The sequence below is a fragment of the Marmota marmota genome, unplaced genomic scaffold, assembly GCF_001458135.2.
Source record: "Marmota marmota marmota unplaced genomic scaffold, marMar, whole genome shotgun sequence".
Taxonomy (NCBI): domain Eukaryota; kingdom Metazoa; phylum Chordata; class Mammalia; order Rodentia; family Sciuridae; genus Marmota; species Marmota marmota.
In genome coordinates, this window is record NW_025999932.1 from 8,616,188 (window position 1) to 8,631,171 (window position 14,984).

General features: G+C 38.4%; 1 protein-coding gene across 3 annotated transcripts in view; it reads right to left on the reverse strand.

The window, feature by feature from the left end:
- Tpp2 (tripeptidyl peptidase 2) overlaps positions 1-8,465 on the reverse strand; it is a 65,921-nt gene extending 57,456 nt beyond the window's left edge. For 2 of the 3 annotated variants that reach the window (XM_015484112.2, XM_015484111.2), the window contains exons 1-2: positions 8,190-8,465; positions 2,134-2,262 (exon numbers count right to left, since the gene is read on the reverse strand). In XM_015484112.2, the coding sequence (XP_015339598.1) occupies positions 2,134-2,262; positions 8,190-8,354 (294 nt within the window). In that variant the 5' untranslated portion in view covers positions 8,355-8,465. The remainder of the gene's footprint in view (positions 1-2,133; positions 2,263-8,189) is intronic. The other variant, XM_015484113.2, reaches the window with a different exon arrangement.
- Positions 8,466-14,984: the final 6,519 nt, after the last annotated feature.

A 14,984-nucleotide genomic window follows, 5' to 3' on the forward strand; every position in this document is an offset into this window, starting at 1 on the left:
TCAGTAGGGAAGAGAGGAGATATAGGGGAAGGGAGGCAGGAGAGAAGGGGAGGAATGGGGATTGAAATCAAATTCCATGAATGTATGATTTTTTTCAAAATGGACCCAGCTACTATGTATAACTATAATACTAATACTCTAGAAATTTTTTTTTGTAGGAGGAGGAGGAGAAAAGAAACAAGTTGAAAAAAATTATATTGTCAAAGATAAAAAGTTGCAAACATGATACAAAAACATGCCTAACATGCCTGAAAGAATATGAAGGGACTTCAGAGTTAGAAGATAATGTTCAGAAAATTTTGGAACTCTCTCACAAAGAGAAAAAAAGAAGAAAAAAGCAATAGGGGCTGGAGATGTGGCTCAAGCAGTAGCGCGCTCGCCTGGCATGCGTGCGGCCCGGGTTCGATCCTCAGCACCACATACAAACAAAGATGTTGTGTCCGCCGAGAACTAAAAAATAAATATTAAATCTCTCTCTCTGAAAAAAAAAAAAAGGCAATAAAGAGAGAACAACACAAAATTAGAGGACCCATTCAAGTGGTCCAATGTCCATATCCTAGGTCCTACTTAATAGGAATTTCAGAAATAATAATGCAATAATGCAATAATTGCTTGGAAATAAAAGGCCTGAGAGTTAAGTCTTTTTCCTCTGCATGTTAATTTTACAGATAAAGTCTAAAATTAGAAAAAAAATATTAAAAAATATAAAAGTATTTGCATGTTATCTTAAACACTGAAGAGATTATACTGTATTGAAAATTAAGCCTGGTGGGAGATGGAATTTATTAGAAACCTTGTAGACACTTGTTTTTTTTTTTTTTCCTAGGTACTGGGATTGAACTGGGGGGGTGGGGACGAGGGTGGGGTGGGGACGGATTTGACCACTGAGCCACATCCCCAGCCTTATTTTGTATTTTATTTAGAGACAAGGTCTCACTGAGTTGATTAGCACCTCACTTTTGCGGAGGCTGGCTGCCAACTTGTGATCCTCCTGCCTCAGCCTCTTGAGCAGTTAGGATTACAGGTGTGTACATCACCACGCCCGGTGATATTTGTCTTTTTATACTATGCAGACACTGAACACAGTTAAAATTTTAAACTACCTTATACTGATGGGCTGAGAATACATAGCAGTAGAGCTAAAGAAAATATGTCATCAAGTTGAGGGAAAAAACAAAACATCAGGCATCAATCTTAATTGAATTAATCTTATTTAATATGGTTTTATAAGTACAAACAACTCTAGCTTTGAGTGCTAGTAACATCAGTTCAGGTGGCTTATTTAAAGCATGTGTTACTATATTTATTTAAGATTCTAAATCTGTAAGTCTTATTAATATTTTAGAGTAACATATTTCACTCCAAACTAATTCTACTTCTTGGTTTGAAAACCAGAATACTGAATCACAGTCAAATTCTTGTCATCCTCCTTACTCATTAGCTGATATACCTGGTATTACAGGTATTTGCCACTGTGCTCAGTACTTTTTCTACCTTTCTATTCAAAATTTAAAACAGAATTTGTCAACCTATTGAAAAAAAAAATCCCAACAACAAAACAATGGCTTCTTCCAAAATTGTCCTAATGATCCCTGCTTCCTGGCAGCATGCTCCTATGAAATCCCCTCCCCTAAGACATGCTATGGATTTATAACACATGTATGGTTAAATTATGGTTATATCCAATAAACAGAATTAAGTGAAGTGATGAGCTATCACTTCTAAGATGACTTTACAAAGATCATGGCTTTCATCTTGGTCACTCTCAGGTTCATTCACCCTGAGGGAATCCAGTTACCATGCTGTCAAGCAGCACTATGGAAAGAACCAAGGACAGCCTGTGTAACTCTGGCTAGGCCTGGCTAAGCCTGCCCCTCTAAGTAGACAGTCTGGGCCAACAGTTTGCAATCTTGAGATCCTCACTGGAGACACCCAGGTAAGTCAAACCCAGATTCCTGGCTCACAGAAAATGATGTCATCAACTGTCTATCATTTCAAACTCTGAGATTTTGGGAGTAATTTGTTATGCAGCAATTCCCCTACCACCAAATGTAATCTAAAAACATTACACACTTTGAGGCAACAGTACAAAACAAAAGTCTAAATAACATTCAATAAGATAAAAGCGCTGACCTTAAGTACTCTTCCTGAAAGACCAATAATTTCACCATCTTTTGGCTCTACTTCTGTAGCAGTGTTCACATCACCACTTCCTGTTGTATCAATGATATCAATGATTTTTGGTTTTCCGTCTGTAGTAACCTGAAAATCAAGACAATTATAATATGAATTAGATATTAGGCTTTTATCCTTAAATAAGCACAAATGTGTGTGAATGTGCAAAACTTCTTACAAATATCTGCATTTATTTTATGTATGTATGTACATGCGTGTGCGTGTGCGTGTATGACAGGGAATAGACCCTGGGCCTAAAGCACACTAGTGAAGCGCTCTACCATTGTGTTGCATCCCCAAGAGAACTGTATTGTTTTAAGTCAAAAGCCTAACGAATATTAACCAGCAAATCTTATCATGAAAACACAGAATCAATCAAGTGGTTTCATATATTCATAAACACTTACAAAATATTTAGGTGTACAAAAATTCCTTACCTGACAGATCACTTACTAAAGAAATCATCAATAAATAAAAAAGAAAAATATGGAAAAGTTACACAGAGAAGGGAGACAGGTGGTGTGGGCTTTTAATTTTACCTCAGCTGATCAAGGAAGGCTCAGCTGATCAGGTAACATTTGAGAAAGGATTTGATGGAGGAGAACTTTAGGGTGGATATGTGCAAAACCTTAGGGAACAAAGGTTCAGAACTATTTCATTACCGTCATAAGAGCACTGCAATCTAACAAATGCCAAGCCCGCATATCTGTTTTTCTCTAGGCTTTGCCATTTCAGGAATCATCACACATCCAGCTGCTCATGCCAGAAACTCAGAAGTCCTTCCCTGATTCTCTAGTTTATGCTTCACCTGAGGCTATAAGGAAGTCCAGTTAATTTAATTCTTCCTCTAATACAGAATTCAAATTCCTCTTCTATGATTCTCACTACCATTGTTCTGATCCTCCAAACCATTAGCAGCTCTTGTCTTTCTAATGTAGTTTACTCCTTGGAGGTCCCTCAGATTCCACTGTTGGCCCCATGGAAAGCAATATTAAAAAAGCTTATGAGGTCTCTCCTTTAAATCCTTCAGTGCACCCACAAAGCACTCAATAGGAGAGGCCCTGCTCCACCTGACTTCTGCCATTCCCAGTCACTGCCATCTCTAACCATGCTCACCTCCTTTCAATTAGAATGTACCAAACTTTTTCCTTTCTGTACACAAGGGTCAGTATTTTGTACAAAAGTCTGCCTGGAATTCTTTCTTCATTGTTTCACAGTATGCTATCTTATATTTCAGTTTTCTAGTAAAGTGTCACCCCTTCAGAAAGGATTCCCCAGTGACCTCTTTTAAATGGTGGCCTTCCTAAACTCGATTATTCTTTCATACTGTACCCTGTTTCCATCACAGAACATAATTCAATTTGTAAATACACAGATGATTCCTTATCAATTTCTTCTATCAGAATATATGCTCCCCATAACAGCAAAAAAACCCACAAAAAACAATTTATACAAAGTTGTATTCCAAATAAATACATAATTTGGAAAATACCCCATAACCTATCTTCACCTTCATTCAAGGAGGAAACATCATTGACCTGAAGTCAAGAATAACAAAAGATTACTAATAAGTCAGACAGAGATCCTTCTAATTAGAAACCTAATTACCAGTATAAAGCACAGGAAAAAGCTTAATGAGATATGATGGCTTATTTACCATCTACTATTTCCACAAGCTTTCCTTATAAAGATGTCTCTCTCTTTCACTCTCATACACATTATATACACAAATTCTTATAAAAATTTCTCATATATCCAATTCTTCTATCCAGGTATTTTTCTTACTTTAACATTATTGGCGATCACACCATTGAAGACTGAACAACAACAACAAAAAGAACAACAGAATTCAGGGGTAGAAAGAAGATATTTTTAAAAACCAAACTAGGTAGAATTTTGCAAAAGAGCTTTGGGAGAAGAAGGAAACTGAACTGCTAGAACTAGAACTACATCCTTTATCTTTGAGGAGGGAGAGGTGTCACATGGGAAAGCACTGAAAGCCTGCACAGAGTAATTATGGGTACAGCCAAGATAATAAGCCCTGTGTCCTGGGGTGGGAGACAGAGAGATGCTTACTGAGATACACTGGCTAGACAACAGAAGCTGCCCACAGGTTTTCCCAAAATGTCAAGGATCTAAATTACTTTATGTATCCACTGTTACCATCTTGGTGGAGGACTGATGAGAGTTGGAAGCCATTCGCTAAACACTTGCAGAGCAGACTAGAAGAAAAAGGGGGAAGTTTGCAAACTAAACCAGACGAACAAAGTCAATGTGTTTGAAATTTCAGGGGAGATATTGAAATGTTCTTTTAAGCAAGGGAAGATTTCATACACAAAGATTATTTAGTGAATTTTATTTTGAGAACAAAATGAATAAGACAGTCTTTGCTTATAGAATGTTTACTATCAGTTGAGAAAACAGGTGAGTCAAAATAATTATAAGACTATTAATAATAGAGGTAAATATATAAAAGTATACAAAAATAAAACCCAACTTGAGGAATGATGAAAAGCTAACTGGAAAAAAAGTAATAAAATTAAGAACTGCCAGGTGCACTTGTGCACGCCTGTAATCCAAGCAGCTAGAGAGGCTGAGGAAGGAGGATCATGAGTTCAAAGCCAGCCTCCACAAAAGCAAGGTGCTAAGCAACTCAGTGAGACCTTGTCTCTAAATAAAATACAAAATAGGGCTGGGGATGTGACTCAGGTGAGTTCAATCCCCAGTAACAGGAAAAAAAAAAAAAAAAAGGAACCAATGACCTATATATGTGGTTATTTACTTATTATACTCTATTATATTTAAGTGAGCATAAAATAGATTTTTATAGAACTACTTGTATTCTCCTTCCCCAAATTCTTCCCCCCAACTCAAGAAGACATTGGACTTTCTTATTATACAAAGATATTCCTTTTTTTCCATTCATCAAAAATATTTAGCATTATAAGCAGATTTTATACAAAATAAATTTTGATATATGCTTTCAAAGAATCTTAACTAGTAAACATGTATGTGAGCAGAAACAGTAAATTACATTTAAGTCCTATTGGTGGTATGAACAGATTGTTATGAGGGCAAAGAAGGCAAAAAATGGAACTCTGTTAGCAAGGTTATTCATATTTGAAGCCATAGGCCCTAACATAACAGCTAGTTCATATATGGTGGGGAGGCTGAACTAAATCAGTGAATTTCTCAGAAGTAATGGGATCCAGACCTCGTTGAGTCTTAAAAGGATTAAGCGGGAGTTTACAGTGATTGTAGAAGGCCTCCTGGCAAAATACACTTCATGCAAAAACATGTGCTGGGAAAACACCTGCAACATCTGGATATAGAGACAGCGGAGTGCTCATGAAGGAAACAAGGGGAACAGTGGGGGCTGGAGGGGCCATGAACAGAAGAAATGGTGGGGATTGAGACTACACAGGAGGCTGCTAGAGGTGGACCATACAGGGTCTTACGTACAAAGTTCAAATCCTTGGAATTTTATTCAAAAGCAATTAGAATTTCAGATTTTTTTAAAAAAATAAAGTTTGCTTTTTAGCAAAAACAGCTTAGCTATGTGAAGAATGGATCAAAGAGAAGCTAAACTGGTGGCTGCCTCGTGTGTATTTTCTAGTCCTGCCTGTGAAATCTGCCTGGTCACCTTTATTGCCTGTTCCTCTCCCCATCTCTGTTAATAGCCAGAGTCTACAAAATGTTTAACCCAACCTTAGGCATCTGGCAAGTGCTTAAATATTTGCTGAGGAAATATTTAACCATTTACTTATCACTCCTTTCACGCTGTTCATGCTCCACTTTTAACACTGCTGGATAGCTATCATAAAAGAGAACTTGGTCCAAGGAAGTCACACAGCAATGCCAATTCACGTGTTACTCTATATATTTTCAACTGTGCCTCTAGTCCATTACTCAGATCCCATTTGGTTCTCCAAATAGCCAATTTGGCTTTCTCTTCCTTCCTTTATTTCTATCCACCTCTCACCTTAATGATGAATACATATATCTACAAAATAAATTTGTCAAAGGTAAAAGGAAAAAGTCTTTTAAAAATCCACTCATGTTTGCCAGCCATCTTACTGAATCTTTTTTAAGTGGCCCTATTTAAGTCAATACCTCATACTTAAAGTTGTTAGAAGAGTTATGTTTTCATTTGATTTCGATATTATTTGAATATTTGTTATTATAAGCAATAATATACATTTGACCTTCAAATACTTGGTGAGTAAAAACTCAGCATAAACTCCTTCTGCTAAATATATTTACTTAAAAAAGTTAGCATTGATTTTATGCTTCTCTTGAGAGCTTTAAAAAGTCACATGTAATTAATCCTTTCAATTTTCATAGCAACAGTATGGGCTGAACACTATTTTTACTTTACAGAGTATAACTAATTTGATAAGCAGATCTGGAAATTCTACAAAGAAATATCCACAGCAATACTGCTCCAAACTTTTCTCATCCTCTTATGCTGACAAAAAAAAAAAAAAAAGTGAACCACTTAACCCAGCTGTTTTCCTCCCACATATCCCTACAAAAAGTAAATATCACAACAGAATGGGAAGCACTACTACTCTGTAACAAAGCCTCAATGAACGGAGAGAGTTTTCCTGTTTTAAGTCTTAGGAATTATTAACATAATAACTACTACACAAATACAGTTGCCTGGAGGAAAGGCATCACCTCTTCCTCTTCTAATTTATAGAAGCTGCCACATTAAGGTGTGTTGCACTTCAGAGCAGCAATGCAGAATTAACACCAGGAAGCAAGATTTCCAGAGAGTGGCCAGACTGCCACCCACACCCACCTTGCTCCAAGTTATTAAATTCCAAAATGCTACCTCAATTATCAGAAAGCACAATAAAGGATCTGAAAGGGGAGGAACATGGAGGGAGGGGGGAGAGAAAAAGAATTATTAAACATCACTGTTTAGTGTAGAAAGAGGGCTAAGATTTACAGATGAAGAGTAAGGAAGTGATCAGCATACAGTAGGGTTAATTAGGGAAGACTTTGACTTGAATAATGATTATATGCTGTTTATTAGTAGATTTCAGTAAAAGGCTAAATTTACAAAAGCCAAAGTTTCAAGACAGATGGTTTTTAGAACTGAGACATCTTTTAAAATTACCTTTCAGTATCTTTATATGATCTATAAAGTATTTGATCTATAGTATCTTTCTATGATCTAAAGATATTTGACTAAGGTAAAACTAAATAATTTTAAAACAGCAATCAAGTATGTTCTCGTATGTTTTGAGGTTTTTAAAAATAGAAGTGCCTCGAAAGTGCACCCAAACCAAACGAAATTGGCTTCTCTTTATGTAAAACGAAGACCAAGCCACAAGAATAGATGACCCTAAACAAACACATTGCAGACAGCTTAAAAATTGAATAAGCAAAACTATTAGAGGAAATGATTCCGGAAGTGGACTCGGTTATCTTCTGGAAACCCAGTTTTGGCGTTTAAAGATAAACTATTCTTCCTAAAACCAAATCTTCCAAACCACAGCATAAAAATGAAGTCCTGATAGGTCTTTAGCCCTATCTTTTCCCCACCCCTGGCCCCCAATAATAAAAACCGTACAATTCTTGTTTAACAATATCAGCTGCCGGGTGTCCAAGACAAGAGGGTCCGCAGAGACCGCGACGAGATGGGAAGGAACCCGGAGGTGGCCGGCCTGGCGGTGCCCAAGCAAAAAGGGGCTTTCCCGGGCCACGACGTGGACCCGGGCTCCCAGGACCAACCGCGCCAGGCAGCCTGCTTTTGTCTGGGCCGGGAACACGGCCCAGCCCGGGCCCTCGCCCACCCCGCGCCCGCGGTGCCCGGGCGCCGCCGGTCCCCTGCGCGGACACCGGTGCCCCCGCGCCCGGCTCTGCCCTCTGCCTCCTCCCAGCGCCCAGCTCCCGGCGCTGCCCACCCCGGCCCGGGCTCGGCCGTAGAGCGGGGCTCCGACCTGGGAGGCTGCGTCCCGCCCGCGCCTCTCGCTCTCGCACCGGGCCCCCGGGGGCTGCCTCACCTGCATGCCCGGGGCCCCGGGGTCGACCCCCGTGTCCAGGACGGCGATGAGCACCCCCCGCCCGTCATACTCCGGGTAGCGGCACAGGAAGGAGGTGGCCCCGGTCTCTTTCTTCGGCAGGAGACCGTGAAACGGGAAGGGCTCCTCGGTCGCGGCGGTGGCCATGGACGCAAGCTGGAGGACGGACGAGGAAGAGGCAAACTGCCAGGCTGCGCGCGGACGAGCAANATAAGAGACAGGAGGAGCGGGAACCCTGCTACGCGGCCGACGGTGGTTTCCGAACTTGAGGTTGTGGAGAAAACTTTCCGTGCGGTCACTGCAGGGCCCCCGCCTGGTGCCACCCGAGCAGCCGGGGCCCGCGATATCGACCAAGTCCCGAGCACGCGTTTTTTGAAAGAGAGGTCTTAGATTTAGTGGTCAAGGTTTTGTGTTCCCAGTATTGTGCCGCTTTCGTGGGGCGTTGGGGTGGGACGAATAGGGTGGGGATAGGCAGTAGTTTCAGTCAACAGGAAGTGGGCTGCTGGCCATTCTGTGGGCTGTGTGGCCTGAACCGGGAGACTGACAGGGGCCCCTCCTGTCCTCCTTGCTTACAGTTGGCATCCGGGACGTCTGAAAAAGTTTTGTGTTTTGTTTTTTTGGTTTTTTTAAATTGAAGTTCTTAATTGCTCCTTAAGGTTCTTCTCTTAATTATCAAACCATAATTTACAGTTTTTCAGATTCACTGTAGTGGTGATCATTTACTGCTGCAGTAGTAGTCCTTTAATGATCTGTGTGTTTGTGTTCATTTCAGGGTAATCGAAGCTTTTCGTGTGCCAAAAAGCCGTTTGGCAACTGAGACTTATCTTCTCAGATAGGACACCCCCCCCTCCCAACTGAACCCAGGGGTGCACTGAGCTACTTCCCAGCCCTTCCCTCCCTTTTGAGACAGGGTCTTATTTAGTTGCCCAGGCTGCCCTTGAAATTGTGATCCTGCTACCGTAGCCTCCCCAGTCGCTGGCATTATAGACCTGTGTCACCTGCCTGGCTCAGAGCAGTGTTTTTATTACATTTAGTGAAATCTCGAATGACAAAGGAAAGAAGTTGGGCTGAAACAGAGTTAAAATTATTAAAATTAATTTCGTATTGTTCCAGTAGTTTTGCATTGTGTGTATGATTACATATGTGCTGCTTTTTAAGCATTACATAACGGACTAGTTGTAAGTCTGATAAACTACCATAATTTCAAAATAGTGAAGTGAGCATAAATGAGATATCTGTAACAACCACACAGATGAACTGATTTTTCCTGGTGACTGAGTGACAGTTACTGCTACTATTGTTATGGTTATTGTCTACACTTATAATTAAAGGAAACAATTATGAGTTTGGTGAAAATGAAGGGTTTTTTTTTTTTCCTACGCAGGTTTATTTTTTCTTTCTTTTTTTTTTTTTTTTAGTTGTAGATGGACACAATACCTTGGTTTTATTTATTTATTTTGGGTACTGAGGATGGAGCCCAGTGCCTCTCAAGTGCTAGGCAAGTCCTCTACCACTGAACTACAACCCAAGCCCCAGCCCCCTTACACAAGTTTTGAGCCCCTCAGATTCTGTGCATGGACTCCAGGAAAAGAATGCCTGGTAAAGAGAATTCCTTTGTATGCCAGTTTCGGAAGCCCAGAATTCAGGAGACTTTCCATGAATTCTCAAAAATTATTCTAATGGCTGTGCAGTGGTTTTGGCCAATTCCTTGAACTTAATTCATTCCAAAAAGTTAGAGATGCATATTCTCTCTGATGGAGAGGAAAAGAAGAAAAGTTAATGTTCTTCTTATTTCCAATTGTGTTTACATTATCTGTAGAAAATAGATTACTTGAGCAGGATGGAAAAAAAGAATGAAAAACTCTAGAAAGACATTCAACCTATAACATCAGTGAAATAGCTCACGATTTGAAATGAACTGAAGTTTAGTCCCTTCATTTTACAGATGAGGAAACAAAGCTGAACAGTTGAACTGACTGCCATGAGTTACAAAACCAGTTATTTGAAAAGGTAGTTTCCTGGTCTTATCTCCAGTATTTTCTTCCACGCCATGTTGTGCCATCTGAAAGCATGACTCTCCACTCATTGAATGGATAAGGAATGTTCATTATGAAACCTAAGTGGCAGAATTTTTATTATATTCCTGTAATAGTCTTCAAGTTATTATTTTTTATAAGTATCCCATAAAGATGTTTTATAAAAACTATCTGTTGTACAATTGTAAGTTGACATATAACTTTGTCATCATAAGATTAAGAAAGTATAATGGACATAAATACTGGCGTTCTTTAAGGAAACTTTACATCACCCATTTAAATATAACCGGTTGAGTATAACTCTTTGATGTCAACCATTGTGTTTTTTATAAAATACATTTAAAGTTATACACTTTATATTACTTTTTCTTCTTGAAAGTTTATTTCCATTCTACACAGAATTTTAATGTGATTTCCATTTATAATGGACATATTGGGCATATTGATCATTTATCATTTCTGGACAAAAATACGTCTACTAATATTTAATTTTTAGAAATTTTCTGAGATCAAAGTTTTAACATTTTTCTTCAGGATTAAATTAGATTTTGATTTCAAAGTTCATTTTCACAACATGAATAAATATTCAGCTTTGATTAAAAGTTACAGATGGTAGAGTATTTGCCTAGTTTGTGTATGCCATGCATTCATTCCCAACACAACAAAAGAAAAAAAATTATAGAACAAAACAATATTTTTAAAATGCAGCTTTTGAAAAGATGCATGATGTGAATAAGACATACTTTGATTAATGACAAGTCTGTTGTAGTTACAAGGATAGGGTTTCCATGGCTGTTTCTCTTGTAAAATTGAAACCATCCACAGATAACCTTTTAGCAACACCAGGATATGGAAGTATTATGTAACTTGCCTCAAAGGTGACATGAACAAGATTCAGAAGCGCAGCCACTCCCGTTCTTATGAGCCACTCATATGATAAATGTCATCTTTTGCTATAACCTTTGCCTAAATTGGAGAAAAGGTGGATTTAATGAGACAAATGAAAAGTTTAAGATAACACAGCAAAGCACTATATGCCATTATGCTTTGGTGTTTATTTCCTGGCAGCTGTCCCTCATAGATTCTGGGATAATTTTGAAAAACTGGAGCTTTTTACTAATTGTGATATTAAAACTTATTCTTGATATAAAAGTACATTGAACTGGGTATTGGACTTTGATTAAAAGTTTTACAGACAATATTTTTTAAATTATCTTTATTTGATGCTTCAGAGGCTATTACACCTGTAGGCAGTACAGAATAAGATGATTTAGGATTTGTGTCTTTTTTTCTAAAATATGGGAGACCCAGCCATAAAATGAGACGTGCAAAAGAGAATATAGATCTGTCCTTCCACCACACGCACACTGGCAGGTAAGTTTAGAAAAGAGTAGATGGGATGTTTAATTTATTGTATTGAAATTATTTGTGAGTTTGTACCACAATTTAAAAACCACTATTTTATTTTTTTGAAAGACTTGTTTATTCATAGTTTTTTTTTTGAAAGACTTGTTTATTCATAGTTGATGGCTTTGAAGAAGATCTCTCAGTTGGCCAAAGAGGATGAGGAGGTCTGCCACTCTTACTTCACCCTCCAGAGATAGCAAGGAAATGGTGCAGAGGCTCTACATCTGGCTAGTTTTTTTCTAAACCTTGATGTTTTAGTGATTCCATCTTTGTGTTTATATTTTATTATGTCTAAGTTTCTGCTCATCTGTACCAATCTGGGTCTGTGAGTTTCAATGTCTTTGTGAAGTCTCAACTCACTACCTACTAACTTCTTAACTCTGTTTTGTATATCTTCATAATACTTAAGCTTGAGTATTAAATTATGTGTCTCTCCTCTCTAGATGCTAACTTCTAAAGGATAGATACCTAAAAATATGGTAGGCCCTCGACAGATATTTGAACAAACCTGTGATTAGTGGATCCACTTAGTTGCGCATTTTGGTCTCTACATTTGTGTCTCATACTTTCTGTCTTGGTTGTGCCTTAAGGTTTCTGTCCTGATCCAGATGTCTAAATTCATCACTGTGTGAGACACCAATTCATAGAGGCCAGGTCATGGGCATCCCAGTGACTGGGGTGTAGTGCACCTTGGTGTCTCATGTGCAGTCCCAAGTTCTTCTGGCTCTGTCAGAACTCCATTCTGGGGTTTACTCTGCCTCTTGTCATCTCTCAGGTTTAGTCCATTGGGTTCTGTCTATCTCAGCCTTCTTCAGAGTCTCACCAGCAAAGGCATATGACTGAGCAGGATGATACTTTTATCACCTGACAGAGGTAGCAAACTGTGATGCAAGTCTGATCTTGAGCAAAAAGGATAGGGAAAGAAGATTGAGTAGTAGTGTCCCAAATAAGACCTTTAAGACCTTAAAGCTTGGAATAGCTTTAACTCAATACAGATTTATTCTTCATCTTCAAGCTAAGGTATTATATCGTTATGCATGTTTACATGTTTTTCTCCTTTGTTTGACATTCTCAGCTAAGAAGAATTTTTAAATGTTGAGTAGGTTTGTGCTTCTTAACAATTAGACAGTTCATTGAATATGGGAAAGAAACAATGAAAATATAGATAAGTAAAACAAGGCTCAGACATGGGAGGAGAAGGAAGGAAAGAAAGGGACAAAACAGTTAATAGACCAAGGTGTTAGTCACCCTATGTAAAGTCAAGTAACAGGCTGGGTGCACAAAAACTCACATAGCATTGTCCAAAACAGGAAGTGCTGAATCAGATGACAATGCCCCCGTTCACATCACTTGTCCCACTTGAGGCTGCAAGTCAATATATAGGTATAGTGAAAGGCAATATTGCTGTACCACATCATTTAGAGAATACTTTTAAATCATTCTGTAGGCTCTTTCTTCATGCTTTTGTTTCCTTTGCTGTAAAGAAGCTTTTTAGTTTGATACCATCCCATTTATTGATTCTTGATTTTACTTGCATTTTAGGAATCTTGTTCAGGAAGTCAATTCCTAAACTGACATGATGGAGAGTTGGACCTATATTTTCTTCTAGTAGGCTCAAGGTCTCTGGTCTAATGCCCATATCCTTGATCCACTTGGAGTTGAGTTTTGTGTGGGTGAGAGAGAGGCATTAAATTTCATTCTGCTATATATGGATTTCCAGTTTTCCCAGTACCATTTGTTGAAGAGGCTATCTTTTCTCTAATGTATGTTCATGACACTTTTGTCTAGTATGAGATAACTGTATTTGTGTGGGTTTGTCTCTGTGCCTTTTATTCTGTTCCATTGGCTTTTATGTCTATTTTGATACCAATATTATGCTGTGTTTGTTACTATAGCTGTGTAGTTTTATTTATTTATTTGTTACCAGGAATTGAACTCAGAGGTGCTTAACCACTGAGTCATGTCTCCAGCCCCCCCGCCTTTTTTTTTCTTTTTACATTTTATTTAGAGACAGGGTTTCACTAAGTTGCGGAGACTGGCTTTGAATTCATAATCCTCTTGCCTCAGCCTCCCAAGATGCTGTGATGATAGGTGTGCACCACCACGCCCAGCATCTGTAGTATAATTTAAGGTCTGGTATCGTTATGCTTCAAGAGTCTGAAGAGAGAGCCTACAGAATGAGAGAAAACTATTTGCCATCTACACCTCAAGATAAAGTGTTAATCTCTAGGATATATAACACCAAAACAAACAAACAAACAAAAGTCAAACAAATAGCCCAATTAATAAATGGGCAAAGGAACTGAATAGACACTTCACAAAAGAAATACAAATAGCAAACAAATATATGAAAAAAATGTTCAAAATCTCTAGTAACTAGAGAAGTGCAAATTAAAACTATGCTGAGATTTCAGAATGGCAACAAAAAAGAATACAAGCAACAATAAATGTTGGCAAGAATATGGGGAAAAGGTACATTCATACATTGCTGGTGGGACTGCAAATTGCTGCAACCATTATGGAAAGCGGTATTAGATTCCTCAGAAAACTTGGAATGGAACCACCATTTGACCAAGCTATCTCACTCCTTGGTTTATACCCAAAGGATTTAAAATCATCATACTACAGTGACAGAGCTATATTGATATTTATAGCAGCTCAACTTATAGTAGCTAAGCTATAGAACCAACCTAGGTGCCCTTAGCAGATGAATGGATAAAGAAAATGTGGTATATAAATGCAATGTAATATTACTCAGCCATAAAAAAGAATTGACTATGACTTTTGCCAGTAAATGGCTGGATCTAGAGACTGGCATACTAAGTGAAAGAAGCCAATCTCAAAAAACCAAAGATTTGAATGTTCTGATATGCAGATGCTAACATACAACAAGATGTGAGTGAGTGAGGGAAGAACAGAAGTTCAATGGATTAGACAAAGGGAATGAATGCAAAGGGGGAATAGGAATACGACAGTGGAATGAATCAGACATAACTTTCCTGTGTTCCTATATGAATATACCACAGTGAATCTCAACCTCAGGTACAACCACAAGAATGGGATCCTAATGAGAATTGTTATAGTCAATATATGTATAATTGTCAAAATACATACACTCTACTGTCATGTATCTCTAAAATGAAAAAAAAAATTAAAAATGAGAATTCTTTTAAATCAAATTCCCTAAACCGTAGGGGTCATATAAGCATTCAGCATATTCCAGCTGTTGGAGTCCTCAAGATTTACAGCAAGGACTCCCACAGGTAGCTCCCAGGCACTGACTGATTGCAATAGGAATACTGGAGAGTGTCAATTTCTGGGAGACAGAGAATTT